The 25,926-nt window shown below is 48.5% G+C and overlaps 1 protein-coding gene and 1 long non-coding RNA gene across 22 annotated transcripts in view; one reads left to right on the forward strand and one right to left on the reverse strand.

Moving 5' to 3' along the window:
* AKR1E2 (aldo-keto reductase family 1 member E2) lies at positions 1-25,900 on the reverse strand. 21 transcript variants are annotated; one of them, XM_060397572.1, is made up of 13 exons: positions 25,757-25,900; positions 14,940-15,065; positions 14,489-14,581; positions 9,598-9,680; positions 8,835-9,002; positions 8,051-8,251; positions 7,148-7,225; positions 5,512-5,634; positions 3,589-3,686; positions 3,141-3,213; positions 2,765-2,849; positions 1,716-1,797; positions 1-1,443 (listed from the first exon to the last, which is right to left on the reverse strand). In XM_060397572.1, the coding sequence occupies exons 4-13, from the start codon at positions 9,616-9,618 to the stop codon at positions 1,401-1,403; spliced, it is 972 nt and encodes a 323-aa protein (XP_060253555.1). In that variant the 5' UTR covers positions 9,619-9,680; positions 14,489-14,581; positions 14,940-15,065; positions 25,757-25,900; the 3' UTR covers positions 1-1,400. The 21 variants fall into 21 exon arrangements, 19 of the variants coding, with proteins under 19 accessions (XP_060253555.1, XP_060253554.1, XP_060253557.1 ...); XM_060397571.1 differs by lacking the exon at positions 9,598-9,680 and adding an exon at positions 22,220-22,406 and having other exon boundaries at positions 24,300-25,900; XM_060397574.1 differs by lacking the exon at positions 14,489-14,581 and having other exon boundaries at positions 25,866-25,900.
* LOC121816268 (uncharacterized) overlaps positions 12,286-25,926 on the forward strand; it is a 39,535-nt gene continuing 25,894 nt past the window's right edge. The window contains exon 1 of the long non-coding RNA XR_006055788.2: positions 12,286-12,477. This is a non-coding gene — a long non-coding RNA (uncharacterized LOC121816268). The remainder of the gene's footprint in view (positions 12,478-25,926) is intronic.

The raw sequence follows: 25,926 nt of genomic DNA on the forward strand, positions 1-25,926 counted from the left end.
TGATTTTAAATTCAAATTTTAATTTTTTCCCACAACTGCAAATGATTAACCATAAGTACTTTTCTATAGCAACATATTCTAACTTGAGAATTTGGGGGAAACCCCTCTTTTTTCCTAAAGTTCAATGCTTAAAGGCTCAAATGCCATCAATTAATATGCACATTTTTAATGATTTAAAAATATAATACCAAATTGCTTCCAGGAGCATCTACATAAATTTATAATCCTACCCAAAGTTACTGAAAGTGCTATTTTTTTCAAAATACTTCAAGTGTTTTGGAGGTTGATTTTTTTTGTTTTACTTTGGGTGGAGAAACTGAAAAATCACTGTCAATTCAGTTTTTATTTCTCTTATAATTAATTTGCTCACTGGTTTTTGGGTATTCAAATCCTAGCTTCAGCCTTCACAGCCAGGTAATCTTTGGGAATTCTTCAGCCACCTTGTGCCCGTCTTCTTAAGAGTACTCAGCCCGTTCTGCAAAGTCAAGGCCTAGTGGGCTTCCCAGGTGGCTCTAGTGGTAAAGAATCTGCCTACCATGCAGGAGACGCAGGAGACCCAGGTTCAGTCCTTGAGTTGGGAAGATCTCCTAGAGGAGGGCATGCAACCCACTCCAGTATTCTTGCCTGGAAAATCCGGACAGAGGAGCCTGGTGGGCTCGTCCATAGGGTCACAAAGAGCCGGACACAAACACACAGCACAACGTGGTAAGTAATCGGTACCTGTTAGTTACTGTGCTCCTCCAGTATCATCCTTTAAAACTGGGAATTCATCATTTCCTTATTTATAAGAACTGCATTATGGTTTTATTACTTTGTCTTTTAGACAGGTTAGAAATCATTTTTCCCAGGCTATGGAAAACCTGTTCCCTACGGCAGCATGTTAGCATCAGTGAGGGATGGGACAGTGGCAGGAGGCTGAGCACATCCTTTTGTTGTGTGTTGTGTAAGAATTTTGCTTTAAAACCGTCTGGGGGGATTGGCAGGGAACAGAGGATCAGAGACAAAGCAAGAAGGGCCAGGGACTGACAATGGCTGAAGCTGAGTGATGGGGGTAGAGGTTCCTTATACTGTAGACATTCCAACATTTCCATAGCAAGATTCTTTTTTTTTTTTTAATGTGAAGGCAAATTATTCACGAGTCATCGAATATCCTTGTTTGAGGGTGCAGGCCGCCCCACGCACTTGTGAGAACCCAGTGCACTGTGGGCTCCTCGGATTCTAAAACCTGAATGGGTCTCGGTGGAGAGCGATCGCTGCTCTCATGAAGCCTCCACCTTCAGGAACAGACCATATTCAGTTCTTGGGACTTCTCAGGGAGCCCACCCAAATCAATCTGTGTCCCCTGCCCTGTCCAGGGCTGCCCTGCATTGGCAAGGATTCATCTGGGCTGAGCAGGATCCTCAGAACTCTGCTCTGAAGGGATAGTCCTTGTGATTTTCAGTTCTGAAAAAGAGAAAAACAGATCAAAGATAGAAGCAGAGAATGGTTAATATTTTCAAGAGAAATGTTGAAAAAATACACTTAACATATTGTTTAAACTCCTGAGTGTACGGACTCAGTCTTATAATTTACCTCCAAAGTGGCCTGTCCTTAGGAGAGAATTATGAAAAGGTTAACTTAACCCCAAAGGTGGTAAAGCCCTCTGCAGGGAGCAGTCACGCAATCTGGACCTTGCTCCCCCACCTTGGGAAGGAGGATAAAGGAGTTGTACTTACATGGGGAACGTGGACAAACGGAGATTCCTGTCCAGGCCGAGGAGGTCAGTCATATCCTCTTCTGATAATTCAAAATCAAATACCTGGAAACCAGAAGGAAACAATCACTGGGAACTTAGTCTGGTAGATCTTCGGCTGAGCCACCTCAGCTGCAAAACACAGGTGGGGATCAGGCTTCCTCTGAAACTGGACCAAACCAGGCAGATTCAGCCTCTGCTGCTTAGGAATCCCTGGGAAGACAGGTATACCCTGCGTGTGGCCCACAGGGTAAGGGATGTTCCAGAATAGAAATTTTCCCAACGTGCAAACCAAAACAACACCACAAGATGAAACAAAACAAAACACCATCACAACAACAAAACCAACAAAACCTCCCAAGAAACACAGACCAAAAACACTTCTTCCACACACCCCCTTGGTGAGGGAGACTCCTGGTCCCTGGAGGCACTGACGCTCACTGTGTAGTTTTTCTTTTTAGTCCTTCAAAGGTAGTATTCTAAGCAGCTCTCCCCTCTTCCTATCCCTAACACATGTGCAGACTATGACCCTTGCCTGCATTAAGAGCTGGTTCACTCAGGGACAGCCAACCCTGAGCCCACAGCTGAGGAGCTGGGGCCGGGGGAGGGACAGAGCCTGGCCTAACCTCTACCTGCAGGGTAGAAATCAGAGACTTAGTGGCAACCAAAGCAGAAATCAGAGACTCAGTGGCAACCAAAGTTCTGCCTGGAGAGACAGCTGGAGCCCCGACACGTCAGGGCTGGGGCAGCCTGGGTGCAGTGGCTGGCACTGGGGTGAGGGTCAGCCTCGAGAGAACTCTGGCTGCAGCCCTGCCTGCCCACCCCCACCCCCTGTTCCATCCAGTCTAGTTCCGACAGCTCGGGCTGGGAAGGGTCTGTCTCTACTCCAGAGGCCTCACACTGACACCCCTGCAGTGTTAAAGACACAGGGAGTGTGGCTGCTGGCTCTCAACATCAGCACACTCCTTCCCCAAGCTAAGAGGTGACCCCAGAGCCTCCGATGCCACATGATTCAAAAGGAGGAAGCACTTTCCTGGAAGTTCTCAAGAATCCGCTTGGGGCTGACAGATTTGGGAATCACTCTTACGTTTCTCTGGATCTGAAATCGGATCAAAATCTGCAGGGAAAGAAACGTCCAACATCAGACACAGGGCATTACCGGGGTCAGAGCTCATCACTTTCCCCGACGGTCATGCTTAATTGTGCAGTGAAAGTCCAGAAGCCCTCGGTGGGAGCATGTACTGCAAGTACTTTCATTCTGAGTCATTCAGAAACCCAACTGGGATTCTCTGAGCAGTTCTAGCGGGAGAAGCTCAGAGGACCTGCATGCACCTTAAGGAGAAATCACTGACATGCCCCATCCCTAAACAATGAGACAGTGGAGCCAGGACGTGGCGACCCCGCCTACCTGGGCTGCGGACTTCCTGTGCTTCTGAGCGATCGTCTGGATAGTAGGGTCTTCCATCAGGTGCATCCCCCCACTGGAGAGAAGAGTACAGGGCAGAGGCCATGAGGGCAAATGAACATACTTCCTTCTTTAGGAAAACCTCACACTTCCTCCAAACACAAAATCTTGACGTATTTTTGTCATGATACTTGTTCATCATAGGAAACTTAAATGATGCAGAGAAGCTGCCACTCAAATCCTCTCACTCACACAAACCACTGGTAATGTTTTAGGGGAGGCAACTAGACACAGCTTTTCACATACACTTGGTGCTTTTTCTCAAGAACCAGGTGGCAGTGTTGGAGGCCATGGGCAGTAGGTCTCCATGCTTTGGCCCCTCTGACCTCTTAGCTTGGGTACAGCCATTCCCTGCTTGGGCCTCGACTCAGGGCCCCTGGAGCATCCCTACCTGGAGCCACCAAAGGGCAGGTAAGCTGTCACGGACACATTTCTCGATTGGCAGAAACTGATCAGGTTCTTCTGAGTGAGATACGGGTGGCACTCAATCTACAAGATGACAGCTCACCAGGAAAACAGTCCACCGGAAAAGGGGCCCACATTCCTTCCTGGACCCTGTCACTGCTGAGCTAGGACCCACTTCTAGTGTCTCCACTGGGAAGTGGAAAAGCCTGGACTGGTCCCCAAGACACCAGCCCACTGGGAAGACCTACATCAGGAGCACTTAAACCTCCCCTGCTCTGCGAGGCCATCCTCAGCACTTTAGGTAAAAACCTCGGGCTCCCATCTGCTCTATGCACACAGAGAAGAATGGCAACCCATGTCACAGGCGGGTGTGGAGCCCACGAGGCACAGGGCTGAGTGAAGGACCAGGACACAGACACCACAAGTGGGAGGCAGCATGGTGTCCACACCAGGTGCTAACACTCCTCACACTGCTGGAGACCAGAGGAGTGGCTGCCCTTCCTGAGGGAGGGGACTGAAAGCAGCACCAAGGGGCTTCCGGTGGGCAGTGGGGCTGGTCCACATGCTGGTCAGAGCCAGGCTCAGCTTATGAGATGGTCTCAAGCTCTTTCTTACGTGAGCACTTTTTTGTATGGACTTAACACTTGAAAGTGAAAGAGGAGAGTGAAAAAGTTGGCTTAAAGCCCAACATTCAGAAAACGAAGATCATGGCATCTGGTCCCATCACTTCATAACAAATAGATGGGGAAACAGTGGAAACAGTGTCAGACTTTATGTTTGGGGGCTCCAAAATCACTGCAGATGGTGACTGCAGACATGAAATTAAAGACGCTTACTCCTTGGAAGGAAAGTTATGACCAACCTAGACAGCATATTGAAAAGCAGAGACATTACTTTGCCAACAAAGGTCCATCTAGTCAAGGCTATGGTTTTTCCAGTGGTCGTGTATGGATGTGAGAGTTGGACTGTGAAGAAAGCTGAATGCCAAAGAATTGATGCTTTTGAACTGCAGTATTGGAGAAGTCTCCTGAGAGTCCCATGGACTGCAAGGAGATCCAACCAGTCCATTCTGAAGGTGATCAGCCCTGGGTGTTCTTTGGAAGGAATGATGCTAAAGCTGAAACTCCAATACTTTGGCCACCTCATGCAAAGAGTTGACTCATTGGAAAAGACTCTGATGCTGGGAGGCATTGGGGGCAGGAGGAGAAGGGGACAACAGAGGATGAGATGGCTGGATGGCATCACTGACTCGATGGATGTGAGTCTGAGTGAACTCCAGGAGTTGGTGATGGACAGGGAGGCTTGGCGTGCTGCGATGCATGGGGTCGCAAAGAGTTGGACATGACTGAGAGACTGAACTGAACATTTTAACAAAAAGTTTAAAATAAAGTACTGCAAGAATGCCCTTTCTACTTGCAGTGCCAGCCCACCTAGAGAACTCAACACTCCTACTGGCACTAGTCATTTCTCTGCATTAACCTCTTGGCAGTCTGTGACCTGGGCTGAAGGATGTCCATTTGTCCAAGCCTTTCAGGCTGCAACGTGCCAGGCTGGAGAGCAGGGGGGTCCCAGTGCTTTCCCGTGAAGCCCACTCACCTTGGAGTATCACCACCGGTGAAGGGTCAGGGCAGCTGGGACCGCTCCATTTTTGAACGCCCACAGCTGCGTACGGGAACTAAGCTCAGCTCAGGCCCTCGCTCTGAGGGCACCACCTCACCAGACCAGACTTTTGGGGATCTTCTGCCCCCTCACCCACCGCCTGCCTGACTGCTCCCAGTTCGCGATGCTGACAGCCCTGGGGAAGACACCTACACCTCTCGATCCACCCTTTCTTCCATGGACCCTGCAGCCTCCTGGAGGTAATGGCTGAAAAGCTGATCCAAAGCCTCTGAGCTGGCCCCATGCTCACCTGGTTGGTCACCGGCTTGAACCTCAAGTTGGGTTTATTCAGAAGTCTCTCAAGCTGCTGATGGTTGAAGTTTGACACCCCGATGGCTCTCACTAGGCCTGCGGCCACCAGGTTCTCCATGGCCTAGGGGGGAGAAAGAACCATGGGGCATCCGGGCTGGGTTGGCCCCATGGGTAACCCACACAGGGTCCGAATAACGGCCCCGCCTGCTGTTTGACAGTATTTCCCTCAAGGCTTCTCCAGCGCTTCCATCCTCCGGGTCTGTCCCTGTTGCACCACTAGGAGCTGGGGACCGTGGGCACACCACAGGACCTCACCAAGCCTGTTTCCTCACTCGCACACTGGGGACCACCCCGTCCAGGTCATGGGGCTGTTTAAGGGCCATGTGAGCAGATGTATACAGAGTTCTTCGTTGAGGGCTGTAGTCGAGCAAACGCAGCAGGTCAGGCCGCCATTACCAAGTCCCTGTCACCTGGTGTCTGCAGGGCTTCCACAACGGCCTCACCTGCTCACTCCTCTTTGCCTGGTTCACAAGCTGCTTCAGCACCACAACCTGTGCTCAGTTCCTGTCCCAGTGCCAGTTAACGTCTTCAGGGACAAGGGCAGAATAGCTCCGCTGTTCACTGACTACGAGCTGGGCTGCCCTTGGCTTCAAAGGAACGCGGCCTGCTGCCAGGCGTGGGCAGCTGTAAGTCTGAGCAGCCACGGCTGGTGACCAGGGTCCCTGTGTCCCTGTGACTCCCTGAAGTGGCAACAGCTGCCCAGACCCTCACTTGGGCCACACAAACAGCCCAGGGTTTGACCTGGATCCTTGAGAACAGGCCACGCAGTGGACAGACGGGCCAGGTGAGCTCAGTTTCGCTGATTTGGTTGTTTGATGAAAGGGGAAGAGAGGCTGGCCTGGCCCCGCACGCCTTCCCATCTGTGCCCCCTCCCCACTCTGCCTAGATGAACCCGCACCCCATGCCTGCACCCCTCACCCCACACGAAGAGCTCACACTTCGTCTCCCTGAACTCTGCAAGCTCCGGTGTGAACCTCCCCTTCTGGCCTCCACCCCTCCCTGCCCGTGTGGGGGTCACAGGCACCCGCTGGCCTGACTGGACACCCTGCAGGCAGGAGCCCTCCTCCCAGGCCGGCTGCCCACTGCCCAGCGCCCCACACCCACTGCCCTGACTGGCATGCTCCCGCCTTGCTTCCACCTCAGCACTTTTCATCTGGACTCTGGTTTGAAGTAAGCTACCCCTTCCTCCACTTCTCCCTGCCCACCCCGAGACGTCCCCTGCCGCTGAAGTTATGGTTCCGAAATGCTGACAAAGCACTAAGGGGAACTACAGGACGGCAGCGTGGTCACCACCAGGACATGGAGAAGCAGGTTTTCAAATTTTTCTTCTTTCTGTATGTTTTATACTTTCTATGTTTTCTGTAAAGACCATGTGATCTTTGTTTTACTCAAACCATTCTGAATTAGTTTGAATTAGCTATCCCTAAAATAAGTGCTTCAGAAAGATGACCGACCGGCGCTGAGGTCCTTAGTCAGGTGCTCATCCGCAGTTCGTGCTGCAAACCAGGGGCCTCTGAACGGGCAGCTGCAGGCCTCACGGTTCCCTCCGGAGATGGTCAGCGGGGCTGGCTTACCTCCCACGTGTTCAGGAAGTCCGTGTCGCTGGGGATGATCATGCCATTGTGGTCCACCGGCAAGTCTGCCTCTCCGGACTGCAAGAGCCAGAAGGAAGGAAAGGCACTCACTGGGGCTCATGGTGACCCCCGGAGAGGACCGGGAGGAAGGGAAGGAAGAACGCTGGACCAGAGGGCAGGAAGCCTGGGCTCTGCTCCAACACACAGCTAACCTTCTCCAGTACTCTGAACTCGCTGCCCACCACTCACCCAACAGGGAAGGAAGACCTGGAATCCTTGCCAGCAGCCATAAAACTGTAGCAATTTCAGGCAAAAAAAAAAAGGAGTCTTTCATGTCCTAAGGGCCCCATCTCCCAAGTCCACTGGTAGGATCGTCCCTCTTTTCTTAGAATCCCCATCATGGTGAGAGATAGTGAATCAACTAGTACAAGGGTGCTGGGAGGTGCAAGGCAGAGAAAGTTGGCTACAATACTGAAGTGGGTTGCCACCTCCTCCTCGAGGGGATCTTCCTGGCCCAGGGATGGAAGCAACACCTCTTGCGTCTCCTGCACTGAGAGGTGGATTCTTTACCACTAGTGTCACCTAGGAAGTGCCAGAGAAAGATGGCAGGAAATTTTTAAAAATCTAAAGCCAGACCTCAGCGCAGCCTCAGGGGTTGGTCTGCAACCCCTCTACCCCGCCAGGTATAGCCCCCCGAAGCAGGTCAAAGGGGAGGCCTGTGTGTGAAATGAAAGGATGGACTGAGAGGCAGGACCTGTAGGGCACTAGAGCCTGGGGGCTCTGAGGTCCTCCAGCCCATGCCTCCCCAGAGCTGAGCCCCAAGGGAACTGTGTGCTCAGTGAATGATGATAGGATGCAGCCAGGAAGGGAGGTGTGGCCTATGGGGGTCTCGTCGTCCTGTACCTTGAAGCCCATGGGCCAATGCATGAGGTAGAGGTCCAAGTAGTCCAGCTTCAAGGTCTTCAGACTCCGGGTGCAGGCTGCTTTCACCAGGGACTTCTTATGGCAGGTGCACCAGAGCTGCAGGGGCAGGGAGGAGGCACAGACACATGGCCATGGAGCCCGTGGGAGCTGTGAGTGTACACCTGCCTGCTGGCCCAGGATCTGCAAGATGCACAATGTCCAGGACCCCCTTGTAGTAAATTCAATGGGGCAGTGACACATCCTTTGGGCACCCCGGGATCCTCCATGGCTGCCCTTGTTCAGGCTGTCAATGTCTGCCATCTCCTGTACAAACACAGTGTCTACAATCTCCTCAACACCATACTGGCTTCACTTCTATACAACACAGTTCCCTATGTAACAACTTTCAACTGTCAACCGTGCTTTCTAAGGGGAAAAGAGTGAACTTCTTCCACAGTCCGGCCCGTCCACTTCCCCAACCTGGCAGCTCTCTGCTGCAAAGCAGTTTTTCATCTGGGAACGCCAGCCAAGCTTCTTAGGGGGTCCCTGCACCTGTGATGTCCCATGCCCCGTGCCTTTGCTCATGTCACCCTGTCCCTGACCCCCCTGACCTGCAATGCTCCCAGCCTGTGCATGGAGCTGCACAAGTCCTGTCCCGCGGGTTCAAGATCGAGTCATCAGCTCCTACAAAGGAGACTGGAAACCCTCCCCGTGTTGTTCCCACCGTCTGGCAGCCCGGCCCTGAGCAGTCGGTGGCCCTCTCTATATATACAGGAAATCCTACCTTGCTGACAATAAACAGGTTCTCCCGTCTCACCACGCCCTCCTTGATCTTGGACTGGATTCCCACTCCGACCTCATTCTCGTTGTGGTACACATAGGCGCAGTCCAAGTGCCGGTAGCCCACGTCTATCGCCACTTTTACAGCCTCAGTTACCTCCCCTGGAGCCGCCTGCAAGACAAGAAGTCAGCCACCTGCACTCAGGAGAGCCCGACCCCAACAACCCCTGTTCACTCTAGAATACAGAGTCAACAAGCCATAAAAAGTGAAGTTACTGAGTTGGTACTCATAATCATCCATCCTAAAATTAGGGACATCAGCGTCAGAAAGAATTTATAGATAATCTAATTTCAAATTCCTTTACTTATTTGGGGAAAATTCTTTAGGCATGTTTGGTGACTGCAAATGACTGAGCTAGAGGCTGTGCTACTGGAATGAAGGTGCGTAAATAAATTTAGGATGAATAATGATGACAGGTGTGATGCAAGGAGGTACAGACTCACCCACTCCCCACAAAGGCCATCAGCCCAAGTGTAAAAGCAGACAGGTGTACACAAAGAGAATCCACCACACAGAGCATTGCCAGAAGCCAAAGGAATTCAATGGATGCTATCAGCAATGTTCAAGTTCAGAAAAGAAACATTCTCTGTAAAGCAGGCTGCTCGAGCAGGCAAGGGGCCTGGGGTGGGGGAAGAGGCTCATGCAACCACTAAACCCCAAGAGGTCTCAGCTCACAAGGCGCTTTCTCCCTTGAACGTCACCTCACCCCGTGAAATGCATCTGTCATAATGATCTTCGTTGAATGAGAACAGATTCAGAGTGGATGACAGCTAATGAACCAAGCATCCACTTCAGAGTTGGGAGGACCACCAAGAAATCAGAAGGAAGAGAAAATGAATATAATAATGAACATCAAATACAAATTGATAGAGAGGACCAACAAGGCCTGTGGTTGGTATTTTGAAAAATATTAATAGACTCTCTTTTTTTTTTTTTTTTAATTTTTGGCCACACAGCATAGCATATGGGATCTCAGTGCCCCAACCAGGGACTGAGCCAGGGCCCCCAGCAGTAGGAGCATGGAGACTAACCACTGGACCTCAAAGGGATTCCCTAAAGTAGACAAACTTTGGACGAGACTGGGGAGACCAAGATATTTTTTTAAATGACATGAAAGAAAAGCAGTATATACAGATAAACAATACATATTTAAAAACCTAAGAAACTATTATCAATGACTAGAAGCCAACAATTTGGAAAAGTGAAATGAAATGGAAAAATTCCTAGAAAAACTTAAGAAGAAATAAAGCTCAATTGTTCTATAACTATTTTTTAAAATAAAGCAATTAAACACAATACACAGAGTTTTACAAAAATTTCCAGTTAGAATTCATACCAATTAAAAACAAAGTTCTTCTCACAAGAGGAAAAGAGGAAACACTTTCAACTTATTTTTAGTTCAGTTCAGTTCAGTCACTCAGTCGTGTCCGACTCTTTGCGACCCCATGAATCGCAGCATGCCAGGCCTCCCTGTCCATCACCATCTCAACTTATTTTACTCGACCACAGTAAATTAAACTATTAATACATCCCTGACCTCTACCAGTTGGTAAATGGATAGAAGAAATAATTTAAATAATATTTTGATGAGTAAGGGTGATCATTCTAATTTCTGTGTGTGCTCATTGGTGTCTGACTCTTTCGCGACCCCATGAACCATAACCTGCCATTCTCCTCTGTCCATGGGATACTCCAGGCAAGAATGTTGGAGTGGGTTGCCATTTCCTATTCCAGGTGATATTCCTGACCCGAGGATAGAACTCCTGTCTCATGTCTCCTGCATTGGTAGGCAGATTCTTTACCATTTGCACCAGCAACCAATAATTTTCTATGTGAATTCTTAAACAAGTATTTTTTTATTAAAGACTGTTTTAAAAAGAAAGCAAATTTGAAAGGCTTTATAATTAGTGCTGTCTAAACCATTGACAGGGATTAGAAAAAGACAAAGTAGAGGAAGGTCCAAAGTACTTCCACTAAAGATTGAAGGCAGAAGGAAAAGGGGATGACAGAGGATGAGATGGTTTGATGGCATCACCAACTCAATGGACATGTTTGAGCAAGCTCTGGGAGTTGATGATGGATAGGGAAGACTGGAGGGCTGCAGTCTATGGGGTTGCAGAGAGTTGGACATGACTGAACTACTTAACTGAACTTCCACTATCAGGTTTTTACACTGGGAAGAAAAAGTTTGAAAGTTTCTTTTTAAAACCAAGTTGGCAATAGCATTTTCCTGTCTCTTTGGTACAGACACTTCCCCATCTCCCTGTTGGCTGCTGCTCTGATCTGTCAGGTGACAGTTCCCTGCTCTTATCCAAGCCTGACAATCTTTTCTTCTGGGCGTTCTCAGACTTTTTCTTTTCCTGAACAGTTATAATGGAGCGGGGTGGAGGGGGCCGCTTCTTTCGTGGCTCAGTGGCAAAAAAAGCCTCCTGCCAATGCAGGAGACACGGGCTTGACCCCAGATGGGAAAGATCCCATATGCCTCAGGGCAACTAAGCCTGTGTGCCACAACTAGGGAGCCTGTGCACTAGAGCCCAGGGAGCTGCAACTGCTGAAGACCACACACCCTAGAGCTCTGGCTCCCCAACAAGAGAAGCCACCTCAACGAGAAGCCCAGCTAGAGCAACTAGAGAAAGCCCGGGCAGTGAGGAAGACCCAGCGTAGACATAAATAAACAAACAAACAAATAAATAGTCTCTGCTTATTAAAAAGCAGAGACAATACTTTGTCAACAAAGGTCCTTCTAGTCAAGGCTATGGTTTTTCCAGTGGTCATGTATGCATGTGAGAGTTGGACTGTGAAGAAAGCTGAGCACCAAAGAATTGATGCTTTTGAAGTGTGGTGTTGGAGAAGACTCTTGAGAGTCCCTTGGACTGCAAGGAGATCCAACCAGTCCATCCTAAAGGAGATCAGTCCTGGGTGTTCATTGAAAGGACTGACGTTGAAGCTGAAACTCCAATACTTTGGCCACCTGATGTGAAGAGCCGACTCATTTGAAAAGACTCTGGTGCTGGGAAAGATTGAGGGCAGGAGGAGAAGGGAACGACAGAGGATGAGATGGTTGGATGGCATCACTGACTCGATGGACATGGGTTTGGGTGGACTTCCGGAGTTGGTGATGGACAGGGAGGCCTGGCGTGCTGCAGTTCATGGGGTCGCAAAGAGTCGGACACGACTGAGCGACTGAACTGAACCGAAATAAACAGTGATTGGGAAGGACAACCCGCAATTCTAGAAAACATAATGACTAAACACTGCATTTCCAAAAGACAGAGGCGGGCCCCCGGCAGGTGCCAGCGACCAGCTGGACCTGCGGAGGCTGCTGCAGGTGTCCCCAGGTAGGTGGTTCTCCACGCAGGGGCGTGTCGAAGGAAGGCGCCGCCCCTCCTCGACCAAGAGTCCGCCTCACCTTCCAGGTGCCCAGGCCCAAGACAGGTATCTCCTCCATGGCTTGGAGCGCGTCCCTGCCTGCCCGCGCGGCTCCCTAGGGCCGCTACCCGAGTGGACGCCGGACCAGCTGCCGGCAGCAACAGAGGCCACCCGGGTTGGCTGACGTCGTGGAGGCGGCGGAAGAAGCCAAAGCACGGTAGGCCGCGGACACGCCCAGCTGTCGGGGCCAAGGGTGGGGCTTCGGGGAAACGGACGCGCGCCGGCACGGGGCGAGATAGCCCTGGAGGGAAGTGGCCCCGGTCCTCGGTCTCCTAGCAACGCCTCCCCCCAATCCCGGCGGCTCTCGGCATCCGGATCTTGGCGGGGATCCCTAGGTTCGCAGGGGCGGCTGGGCCAGGCCACCCCCAGGGCAGCAGGGAGAGGCTTGGTGTCCCGCTCTCTGAGCCCTGGGAGGAGGCTAGGCCCCTGAGACTCGTCCCTGGGCGTGGGGCCTGGGGGACGGCTTCAGGGTGCCAGAGGGAAGTTCTTTTCCCTCCTTTACAAGTTGATGTGCTTGGGCGGGACCCTGAGGGTCTGCGGTACCATACAAGAGTTGGTGGCCTTAGCTCCCCGTTGGTGACCCGGTGCTCCGAGTCCTGGGAATGTTTTCTAACTCCCAGAGTCCGTGGGAGCAGAGCGCAACCTGGGGACCCGGGGAGCCGGGACGCGGTTGGTACGGTGCCTCATCTCCCAAGACTGGGGGTGAGACCCTCCCTGCAGAGCCTCCAGTCTGCAGGTGGGAGTGGGCAGAGCCATTGCGGGATTCCCGGCCTGCGGTGCCCCTCCTCGTGCTCCAGCACCCAAGACGGACTCCTCTCCAAGGTTGGGCTCGGGGAACACCTCTTGGGCGTGGCCTTTGGGGTCAGTCACAGGCAAGGTTCGTCATTATGTCTCTTAGTTTGACTGGACTTGGTCACTTAGAGCTGAGTGACCCTGAGCACCCATGCCTGGCTCATCAAGAAACTGGGGTGATCTAAGTGCCAAGGAGAGCTCCCTGATAACAGTAATTACTCCTAACACTCGGGCCTCATTGTGGAGCTCCCTGCTCTCAGGGCTCCCTCCAGCCCCTTACACGAGCCAGGGGAGCAGCCAGGGCCAGGCTGGACCTGGTGCAGGTCCCAGGTCCTGCCAGAGAAGATGGGAGAGGCTGGAGAAGAGATGAAGAGGGGAAAGGACAGCCTGACCTTCCCCTGCCCAGGCCCGTGTCTACACCACCTCCAGGCCTCCTGACCTAGCGGTGCAGGGAGCTGGCCGCTGCTGGTAGGAGGAGGGATAGAGTGGGACCAGGACAGCAGCTCTGTGGGAGATTACTCTGACTTCATGTCCCCTGGTCTTCAGGCAGGTTGACTGATGCGGGGTGGTTCGTGGGTCCCTGGGGTCGTGGGGTCGCAGTACGGTGGCCATTGGCGCTGGGCGGTAACCGCTGGGATGGGAGCCGTTGGTACATTGGACACGGGTTCGCCCAGGCGGGGTCTGCTTCGCGCGCTGCTAGATGTGTGCACGTGCACTAGACAAGCTAGATTAGGCTGCCCCACCACCCCTCGCTGAGTCCGCATGTGGGAGGGAGGCCCTTTGACTTGGAGCTCATCCTGCTGCATCCACCCACAGAACTGGGGGCCAGGAGCCTGGGCCATCCCCACACCGGGTGGGGCCCATGCAGTTGAGTGCCCATCCCCTCCTGGGACAATGTGGGAAGTGAGACCACAATTAGAGCCAGAGAGGTGGGCGGAGTCCAGAGAAGGGAGGGTTCAATACCCTGAGGTCAAGGTCAAAGCCTCTCTTTGGGTGTGCTTTGGAAATGAGAACCCCTAACCAGTCCATTCTGAAGGAGATCAGCCCTGGGATTTCTTTGGAAGGAATGATGCTGAAGCTGAAACTCCAGTACTTTGGCCACCTCATGCAAAGAGTTGACTCACTGGAAAAGACTGATGCTGGGAGGGACTGGGGGCAGGAGAAGGGGATGACAGAGGATGAGATGGCTGGATGGCATCACTGACTCCATGGACGTGAGTTTGAGTGAACTCCGGGAGTTAGTGATGGGCAGGGAGGCTTGGCGTGCTGCGATTCATGGGGTCGCAGAGAGTCGGACATGACTGAGAGACTGAACTGAACTGAAGCCCCTGCGCGCCCCTCCCATGTGCAGCCCTTTCCTCTGGGCATCCCCATACCGTGTGCACGTGACTTCCGGTCTCCTCCCTATCCATCTATATGCGCGGTGTGCAGAGACCATTTTTACAGTATGAGAAACTTGGCAGTGTTACCTGTGCAATGAAGCAATGAGATAGATGACGACGTTATTAAAAACTGGCTGTTGTGAGATTACTTTTACAATAATGTGTTTTAAATTTTCAAAAATAGTTTATACTTTGAAGCAATGTGAGAAAAGGAATTTTTCATATTTATTTCAACAGGTCAAAAACGGACGGTTAATTTTTTAATAACATTTCAGAAGGAATTATTATCTGCAGACGCAGAGAAAACCCACAAATTGTAAATCAAGTAGATTCTATTTATAATGTGCTTCACCTGAGCTTGGGAAATATTTTCTGACTCTGCAGAGATGGGTTTATTTAGGAAATACAATTGAGGTAAAACAACTGCATGATAAAAAACTGTTACCTATTTAGTTGAAGATACTCCTAAAACAGAGAACTTCATTCTTGAGCTGTATGTAAACTTCGTTTGAGTCTTCTGCCCTCTAGTGGTCATTTCTCAAAATGCAGACAAAGCTGTATGCGGTGAACTCTGAAATGAACACAACCCGAGTTTGAGCAAGCTCTGGAAGTTGATGATGAACAGGGAAGCCTGGCGTGCTCCGGTCTATGGGGCCTCAAAGAGTCGGACACGACTGAGCGACTGAACTGAAATGTAGGAATCCAGTTCCAAATTTTAATACATTTGAGGAAGCTGAGAGTTTTCTAACTTGGTTTCCTCATTTTCACAACATAATCACCAAGTCGCTATTACATACTCCCTTGAGATTACTGATATAAAATTGAATTTGGGCATCTCTTGACCATTTGACTTAATTTCCTGTAAAACTGGTACATATCTAGTATAGTCTTATCACTATTGCATAAAGGTTGTTTTGAAAATAAATACTTTAAAATGTACTACACTGTTTCCTATTATTAAGTCCATTACATGCTATCTTTTATTCCTCTTACTACCCCCATATACCTTGTGAAGTACACACTGTATTATTCCAATTTCATGCAAAAATAAAGTGATACTGAACAGGGGTTGATAAGACTTGGGAAGTGACACACCCTGGCCTGAAAGACTTGAGTTTTGTGTCATGATTTTCATTCTTCTAACAATTCATAATTAATTTTGAGTTAATTTTTAAATTATCAATATTTAGCCATAAGTGTTACCCTCCAGCTGAGCTATTTAAAATCCTCAGAGATGATGCTGTTAAAGTGCTGCACTCAATATGTCAGTAAATTTGGAAAACTCAGCAATGGCCACAGGATTGGAAAAGGTCAGTTTTCATTCCAATCCCAAGGGAAGGCAATGCCCAGGAATGTACAAACTAGCGTACAATTATGCTCATTTCACCTGCTAGCAAAGTAATACTCAAAATCCTTCAAGCTAGGCTTCAGAAGCAAGTGAAGATATTAAGAAGAGGTGGCAAGAATACACAGAAGAACTATACAAAAAAGATCTTCATGACCCAGATAATCACAATGGTATGATCACTCACCTAGAGCAAGACATCCTGGAATGCGAAGTCAAGTGGGCCTTAGAAAGCATCACTATGAACAAAGTTAGTGGAGGTGATGGAATTCCAGTTGAGCTATTTCAAATCCTAAAAGATGATGCTGTGAAAGTGCTGCATTCAATATGCCAGCAAATTTGGAAAACTCAGCAGTGGCCACAGGACTGGAAAAGGTGTTTTCATTCCAATCCCGAAGAAAGGCAATGCCAAAGAATGTTCAAACTACTGCACAATTGTACTCATCTCACGCTCTAGTAAAGTAATGCTCAAAATTCTCCAAGCCAGGCTTCAACAATATGTGAGCTGGGAACGTCCAGATGTTCAAGGTGGTTTTAGAAAAGGGAGAGGAACCAGAGATCAAATTGCCAACATCTGCTGGATCATCGAGAAAGCAAACCAGTTTCAGAAAAACATTTATTTATGCTTTATTGACAATGCCAAAGCCTTTGACTGTGTGAATCACGATAAACTGTGGAGAATTCAGAAAGAGATGGGATTACCAGTAAAGGAAAGTTACCTGACTCAAAATAGCCTGGAGTTAAAACTCCCCTCCAGGTCCTCCCTACCAGTCTATGTAAAACAAAGAACTCTCACCCAAAGGAAAAAAAAAAATGGACATTAAGGTTGATTACCCCCAACTCCAAGCTGGTCCCAGCCTCTGGCCAACCTCCAGAATTCCTTGCCCCAGCCATTTAAGAGATAACTACTCCGAACAATCTTGGAGAACAGGCCCCCTTAAGACAGTAGATCTCCATATATATGCCTGTATATACTTTTTTCTTGGGTTATTGCAGCAACTCACTAATCTGACTGCTGCCCCTTCTCACCACATTAAAGGTGATCTGTTCCTGTAAAGTGCTGTTCTTGTTCTTTTTCCAAACTTAACCTTCTCCAACTCCCGTACCCTACATTTTTTGGTGCCGAAACCCAGGAAGTTGAGATTCCTTTTCGTTCTCCACGACCAGCTCTTCGGAGCGTGGAAGCCTGCTGAGCTCACTTTCCCGCCCAGACTTTCAAGAGCTCCTCGAGAGGACACCCTGTGCCTTCGTGAGTGGTACAAGTCCTGTGTAAGGGCTTTATTGGTTTTTCACGTAACCCAAGGAATATTGGTCTCTCTCTCTCTCTCTTCCTCTTTTCTCTACACTTTCTTTTCCACAGACCGACCAACTCCAGGAAAGAGGCCTTTTGCCATTCAACCTCCCTCCATCCACCACGAATTCTCACCTGACCCAGTAGTCCAGGTAAGCTCGGACGGTACTCTAGGGTGCCATAGACTATCCTCCTTTCTGGGTTCCCAGAGAACCCTCTGGCCAAAAGGCCCTCTGGGGAGGTATGTGGAAGACGCCCCTCCCTCCTTCAGAGCCTCTCTCTCTTTGCCTAGTTAAAAGATTAGGTGACGACCCTTTTCTCTCCACCGGACAGTTGCTAGCCATTTGCTATGGGGTCAAGCTAATCTGTCCCATGGGACTCTCCCTTGGCCTGCATAAAATGAAACCTCAAACCTCTATTCTTGACCGATCTCAAGGTTCATAAATCTGGCCTCAATACAAATTGGATGACCAAAACTGCTGGCCTGAGTTCGGGACTTTCAACTTCAATATTTTATCAGATCTCACAAACTTCCTCAAACGAAATGGCAAATGGTCTGAGGTCCCGTATATTCAAGTCTTCTGGGACCTTAGAAGTCATCATTCTCTCTGCAAGAACTGTTCTACCTATCAAATCCTCTGCTCTCTCTCCCCTTCCATTACAAAAGAATCCAAATCTAAAGCCCCTAAAAGGTCCCCTAAACCCCCAGGCCCTGATTTTGACCCAGTAGATGAGCCTCCTCCCTACCCCTAGCCCTTCCTCCTTCAAAACAGGAAGCGATGACTCCGAAACCCCAAAAGAGATTTCCACCCCACCTCCTCATCGGCCAGGACCTGAAGCAACCACATGCTTCCCCTCAGACAGGTAGCGGGACCGGAGGACCCTACACGGGTTCGTGTGCCTTTCTCAATTTCTGCTATGAGCCAAACTGAAGAAAAATTGGTATCTTTCTGAGAAAATCCTACTAGGTATAGAGAAGAATTCCTCTACCTTACACAAGCGTATCATTTGACCTGGAATGATCTTTATTACATCCTAAATGCCACATTAACCCCTGATGAAAAGGAATGGATATGACAGGCAGCCTGGACTTATGCTGATCAGCTCCATAACCAAGACAAGACTAACCCAGTGGCTGATGATGCAATCCCTTTAACTGAGCCACGATGGACACATCAAGGTGATGCCAGCATCTGGTACCTGTATCATATGATCACCTGTTTACTACAAGGAATGCTAAAAAACTCTCTCACTCATGTTAACTATGATAAGATTAGCACAGTGACTCGAGCAAAAGATGAAAACCCTGTCCTTTTTCTTTCATGGCTTACTGAGGCAGTCCAAAAACACACTAATCTAGATATTTCCACCCCTGCCGGACTGACTACAGGTTCAGTTCATAAGCCAGTCAGCCCCTGATATTTGTCGAAAATGATGCCAGTTGGAGAAGGGCCCTGAAAACCCTCAGCAAGATCTCCTAGAAATAGCCTTTAAAGTTTTCAATAATACAGAGAAAGAAGCAAAAAAAGAAAAAGAAAAGGAATGAAAGGCCAAATATGCTTTATTTGCTGCAGCTATCCAAGAAAAAAATTCAACCCCTGTGAGATAAGAGATGATCCAATTGTGCCTGAGTTACTCCACTGATGGAGCCCAAGCTCCAGACCCCAAGTCTGTCCCATAAGGATGGACTTGGAGCTTTGGGTAATTGGCACGGTGGCCGGACACAAAGTCTCATTCCTAATAGACACTGGGACTTTTCACTTTTATCCTCCTTTAAGGGCCCTCTCCAACCTTCAGAAGTGGCCATCAAAGGGGGTCTCAGGCATCCCTTTTTATCCCAAAATGACCCCTTCTCTCCACTAACACATTCTCATATAGTAGTTTCTTAATGCCCAATGGCATTGATGGGATGTGATCTTCTGGCTAAGCTACAAACTTCTATAAACTGCCCATCCTTAGATCCCATATCAATTCTTTGCATCCAAATGGCACCCGAACCCTTGGCCAGCCCTCACTCCCAAAATCTTCCCGATAGATCCTCAGGTCTGGGACTGAAGCCTCGATGGTAGCCCATTCCCCTGAACAGGTTTTTCTTAAAAATCCCTCAGGTAATAACCCAAACTCAATATACCCTGACCACAGAATCCCAACAAAGATTAAACCAATAATCTCCCGACTGCTCAAAGCCAGCTTTTTGCGGCCTATCATTCTCTTCATAATAATCCTATGCTGCTGCTAAGTCGCTTCAGTCGTGTCCGACTCTGTGCAACCCCGTAGACGGCAGCCCACCAGGCTCCCCCGTTCCTAGGATTCTCCAGGCAAGAGTACTGGAGTGGGGTGCCATTGCCTTCTCTGATACTGGCAGCCAAAATGGGACCCACTCCTGGCATCTAGTTCAAGATCTTCCCAAGATCAATGAGGCAAAAATACCCATATACCCCGTGGTCACTAATCCCTACCCCTTCTCTCACATAGTCCCCCTGACACTTTACTTCACAGTATTGGACCTCAAAGGTGCTTTCTTTACTATACCCCTACACCACTCCTCACAGCTCCTATTTGCCTTCACCTGGACGGATCCAGACACAAATCAATGTCAACAATTAACTTGGACCGTTTTACCACAAAGGTTGAGAGATAGCCCTCATTTTTTTGGTCAAGCCCTCCAAAGAAACCTACAAACTTCAGACCTAGGCTCTACTACCTTACTCCAATATGTAGACAATTTATTGTTATGTAGTTCCTCTCGCCATAACTGCCTAGTCCACACTGCAAAGGTATTAAATGCCCTAGGCAACTGGGGCTAGTCTCACTCTCCAAAGCACAAACTGCTTCCACCACTGTCAATTACATGGGATTGCTTCTCACTCCCAAATCAAAATAATTCCAGCTTAGAGACTTCAAGCCTTGACACAGATCCCCAGGCCCCAAACCAAAAGGGAACTTCTTTCTCTAGTAGGTCTATTAAACTTCTTCTGAATATGGGTCCCAAATTTTGCCCTCCATGCAAAACCTCTCTACCAAGCTACTCGAAGAAACGTAGATGAACCCTTATTGGCCCCTACCTCTCTCCACACTCCAATACAGACTCTTATCAAACATTTACTACAGATCCCTTCTCTCTACTTACCCGATTACACCAAGCATTTTTTCCTTTTTGTACACTCTCAACAAGGACATGCCTTAAGCATTCTGCGCCAACAAAGGGGGACATATGAGGGCCTCTAGCTTATCTAAACAACTCGATCTCGTCACACTCGGATGGCTACCTTGTCTCCAGGCCTTAGCTGCAACCACCGTCTTAATACCTGAAGCCCAGAAACTAACCTGAAATGCTCCTCTAAATGTATGCTCACCTCATTCCATCTTAGATTTACTCTCTCATCGGGTTTTCCTTTCTCTGCCCCATGCTTAACTACAGATCCTTCACAGACACCTCTTTGACCCATCCCTTTCTTTTATGCCTTGTAAACCTCTTAATCCTGCTAGCTAGCTTAGTCCCTACACCAGATCCAGAACACCTATCTCATGACTGTGTTCAGGCCTTAGATATGACACTTAATCCATTTGAACATATAACCGATCTGCCCCTTACTGACCCCATAGTCCTATCCTGGTTCACAGATGATAGTGCCCAGAAACAAGCTCCATTTAGGGCTGGATACACTATAGTCCAGGGACAGCCCGACAAAGTTATCCCTCCTCGCCTCATCACGTCACTCCCAGCTCACACATCCTCACAACAGACTGAACTGACAGCTCTTACACAAGCTTTGACCCTAGCCAAAGACCAAAACATAAACATTTACACTGACTCCAAATATGTCTACAACATATTACATTCTAACATTATAATCTGGAGGGAGAGGGGATTCCTCACTCAGAAGGGCACACCTATTCTCAGTGCTTCTTTTATTTCTGAACTCCTCCATGCGTCTCAGCTCCCAAACCAAGCTGCTATAATATATTGCCCGGGACATCAGTGACATAGTCCTATCTCCTTTTATAACAATATAGCAGATCCCAAACAAAGTGGCAGGCTGCCTCTGTTAGTCCTGTCTTTACTATAACCCAAATTGATGAGCCTAACATCTGCACATTACTTTGATATGAGCATTCCCTTTTCCATCCCTTTGCAAAAGTACTTAAGGCTTTCCTTCAGAACTTTACTGAACTAAGGACGATATGACTTATTCAAATAATCTGACCCAAACTTGTACCATTTGTCAGCAGACAAATCCTAATTGTAACATTTGCCTCCCTTCTTTCCTCACCCACCAAATTGCAGACATCTTCCGCACAAGACCAGCAGGTAGATTTCACCCACATGTCACCCATAAAAAGGGTTAAATTTCTCCTAATCTTTGTATATACATTTTCTGGATGGATCGAAGCTCTCCTGACTACTAACAAACCAGTCCCTACTATGGCTCAGCTTATTCTTATTGAAATCCTCCCTAGGTCTGGAATGCCTTCCTCCCTCCAGTCTGACAACAGGCCCAAGTTCACATCCCAAATCACCCAAAATACTGCACGAGCCCTTCAAGTTCCTTGGAGGTTTCACATTCCTAATCATCCCTGGTCTTAGGCAACTGAGTCCTAAAAAAACCCTCAGACCAAATTAACAATCGAACTTCATCACGATTGGACTAAACTCCCTTTAGCCCTCTTAAAGGTCAGGGCCTTACCAAAAAACCCCTTAAATATCAGTCCATCCGAAGCTATGTGTATGGGAGGCCCATAATACCTTTGGGTTTTTCCCCCTCCCAGGACGGTCCCAAACTGCCTTCCCACCTTCCTTTTCCTTTACTTGCCCAGATACGAGATGCCCTTTAGCAACATATGGATGACTTACTCCCTCGACCACACCCCAATTTTCCATACCCATCCCTTCAAATAGGAGATAATAAAGTTTGTATGACAACTCAGTCTCACTCAGATCTAACCCCAAAATGGCAATGTCCCTACACGGTAATTCTGCTGATCCCTACCCCTACAAAATTAAAAGAAATTACCCCTTGGGTCACATCACCCAGTTAAAAAGCTTATGCAGCCCAATGATGAAAATGCTTGCCAGACTAATACTTACAAGTTTCTCACACAGGCCCTACAACTCTAAAGTTCTCACGGCTTCCACCGGCCTCAGCTGGAGATGGATGAGCCTGTCGGTTTCACAGCTTCAATTATCCCTGGAACAACTTCTGGCAGGTATCTGCGTCTCGAGTCCTCAAGGATCCACGTTCAAACTTGCTGAAGATTACATCTCCACCCTGTGGCTACAGGGAACCTTTTATAACTTTTACCCCTTCGAAATCCAATTCTTTTCCATAGTAATCTATCTTACACTCACTTCCCCAAATGTTGTTTAACATCTTCTTATCCTCCTTTCTTCCTCTGACCCAGGAATTCCTTCAAAATCCTAACCTCAACTATCTATTCCGGACCCTTAATTTAACCCATACACTTCTTAATGCTTCTAACTCACAACTGGATAAAGACTGCTAGATATGTCTATCCATAACTCCTCTGTGAGATTCAGCCCTCCCCACATCCATCCTCAACTGGACCACAGGTAACATGTCCCTACACCACTCATACCATGGAGAGCCTTTATTCGTCTCATTATCTTAAATAGCTTCACACAAGTGACCAAATCCGAAATTCAGACATACTCTTAGAATCTTTACTCACTGAACTTCCCTCCTTCAATGAAAAACCTCCAATCGGAGGCCCTACTACCTAGAGAGTAACACTGTTACAACCAACTCCTTTTTGCATACCCAGAAATTCCCAAAACAGTTCATATGACCAACCCATGGGCACAAATCCCTAACTCCATGTGCAACCATACCTCCACCTTACTGTTTGCCACTGGAAAGGCTATATATAATGTTTCTGGTACTACAGGATACTCTTTAACCTTTTCAGGGTGGTTTCCCTCAGATATTCCTCCACTTCTCCCACTGTTGGGGCCACCTTAGCAGGGTCTCTGACCATCCTTGAATGAACGATCAAACCCTTCCCCACCAACTCCTCTTCGCCATCAACTTCAGCTGTTGTATTACGACGCCTGGCCTATTTTTCCTGTGTGGGGCGTCTACATACCTCTGTCTATCTACTAACTGCACTGGGACCTGCACCCTGGTATACTCCAATCCAAACATTTTAATAGCCCCCAATGATCAGCCTTTGCCTATTCCTCTCATCCACAAGTGAATAAAATGAGCCATTCATTTCATTCCCCTCTTAGTAGGAATAGGAATAGCGGCTGGAATTGGAAAAGGAACCGCTGGCTTAACCACCTCCATCCAAAACTACCAGACACTCTCTAAGGACCTATCAGACAGCCTCCAGGAAATAGCTCAAGGCCTAATAACTATCCAAAATCAACTTGATTCCTTGGCAGCCATAGTATTACAAAACAGGAGATTAGATCACCACAGAGAAGGCAGTTCTGTGCCTTTTTCTAGACGAATCCTGCTGTTTCTACGCCAACTAGTCCGGTATTGTCCAACGAGCTGCAAAAAACCTCAAAGATCAAGCCTCACGAATTCGCCAGAGATTAAGCAACTCCTGGCAGTCATGGTTAACAGTTTGGAACTGGATGCTTTGGGTTTTACGCCTTTTCGGACCATTCATTGTTATCATCCTCCTACTCACCTTTGGGCCTTGTTTAATCTTTTCCAGGGATTCCTCCAAGACCAAATAGGAACCATTTCCCAAGACCAACTCAAGTCTGTTCTTTTGCTTTAGACCCTGAGGGCTAGAATAGAAAATCAACACTACAGGCCTGAGACTTCCTTCCTCCCAGACCACAATCCCCTGAACCTCATTTATCAGCATGAAGAAGCCCTGAACATTAGCAACACCCACCTCTCTTTTTACATATATTCCTTAGGGCCTGGAATGAAGGAAAGTTACAGGCCTCAAAATGGCCTGGAGTTAAAACCCCCCTCCAGGTCCTCCTACCATTCTATGAAAACAACTCTCTCACCAGAAGGGAAAAACCGTTGAGATTGATTACGCCCAGCTCTCAGCCTGTCCCAGCCTCTGGTCAATCTCCAGAATTCTTTGCCTCAGCCATTTAAGAGATAACTACTGGGAACAACCTTGGAGAAGAGGCCCCCGTAACACAGTAGCTTTCCACATATATACCTATATATACTTACTTTTTTCTTGAGTTAGTGCAGCAGCTCACTAATCTGACTGCTGCCCCTTCTCATTAAAGGTGATCTGTTCTTGTAAAGTGCCAGTCTCCTTCTTTTTCCAAACCTCTCCTTCTCTCTTACCCTACAACCAGACCACCTGACCTGCCTCTTGAGAAATTTGTATGCGGGACAGGAACCAACAGTTAGAAATGGACATAGAACAACAGACTGGTTCCAAATAGGAAAAGGAGTATGTCAAAGCTGTATATTGTCACCCTGCTGATTTAACTTATATGCAGAGTACATCATGAGAAACACTGGGCTGGATGAAGCACATGCTGGAATCAAGATTGCCAGGAGAAATATCAATAACTTCAGATATGCAGATGACACCACCCTTATGGTAGAAAAAGAAGAACTAAAGAGTCTCTTGATGAACATGAAAGAGAAGAGTGAAAAAGTTGGCTTAAAGCTCAACATTCAGGAAACTAAGATTATGGCCTCCGCTCCCATCACTCAACGGCAGATAGATGTGGAAACAGCGACAGACTTTATTTTTGGAGCTCCAATATTACCGCAGATGGTGACTGCAGCCATGAAATTAAGATGCTTACTCCTTGGAAGGAAAGTTATGACCAACCTAGACAGCATATTAAAAAGCAGAGGCATTATTTTGCCAACAAAGGTCCATCTAGTCACAGCTATGCTTTTTCCAGTGGTCATGTATGGATATGAGAGTTAGACTATAAAGAAAGCTGAGCGAGGAAAAAGTGATGCTTTTGAACTGTGATGTTGGAAAAGACTCTTGTGAGTCCCTTGGACTACAAGGAGATCCACCCAGTCCATCCTAAAGGAAATCAGTCCTGATTGTTCATTGAAAGGTCTGATGCTGAAGCTGAAACTCCAATACTCTGGCCACTTGATGTTAAGAACTGACTCATTTGAAAAGACCCTGATACTGGGAAAGACTGAAGGCAGGAGTAGAAGGGGACGACAGAGAAGGAGATGGCTGGATGGCATCACCGACTCAATGGACTTGAGTTTGAGTAAACTCCAGGAGTTGGTGATGGACTGGGACGCCTGGCGTGCTGCAGTCCATGGGGTCGCAAAGAGTTGGACACGAATGAGCAACTGAACTGAAGTGAACTGAAAAAGGACCGAAATCCTAACTATAACATTCGCATTCCTCCTGGGCACAGAGCCCCTTCTCTCCGAGTGCAGGTGGAGAGAAAGGGGAAGGTGACGAACAGCAACTGTAAACAAGTATTCGGGCCTGCGCTAGACGAAATCGGCGAGCGTGAGAGACCGCGAAGAGGAGTAACAGCCAGGGCGCGACTCCTCGCCGCGACCGGGAGGAGGGGGAGGGCTTACCGCTCCGGATTCCTCCGGTTCCCGGCAGGGTTAACTGGACGGGAACAGTTTCAGAATGGAAACCAGCCCCCGCCTCCCCCCATCCCCCGCCCCTAATCTCTTCTTACAGCAAGAATAACCGCTCTTCCTCCGCTCCCTCAAGTCCCGCCCGTTCACCCGCCAGGCTCCGGAGAAGAACCCACGACCCCCAGAAAGCCGCCGAGCGCGCGGCCGTACCGGGTGGTGGAAGTAGACATGCCGGAAAGTCGTGTGCCGGAAGGTCGTAAAGCGCGCGCCT

The sequence above is a fragment of the Ovis aries genome, chromosome 13 (genome assembly GCF_016772045.2).
Source record: "Ovis aries strain OAR_USU_Benz2616 breed Rambouillet chromosome 13, ARS-UI_Ramb_v3.0, whole genome shotgun sequence".
In the NCBI taxonomy this organism is placed as follows: domain Eukaryota; kingdom Metazoa; phylum Chordata; class Mammalia; order Artiodactyla; family Bovidae; genus Ovis; species Ovis aries.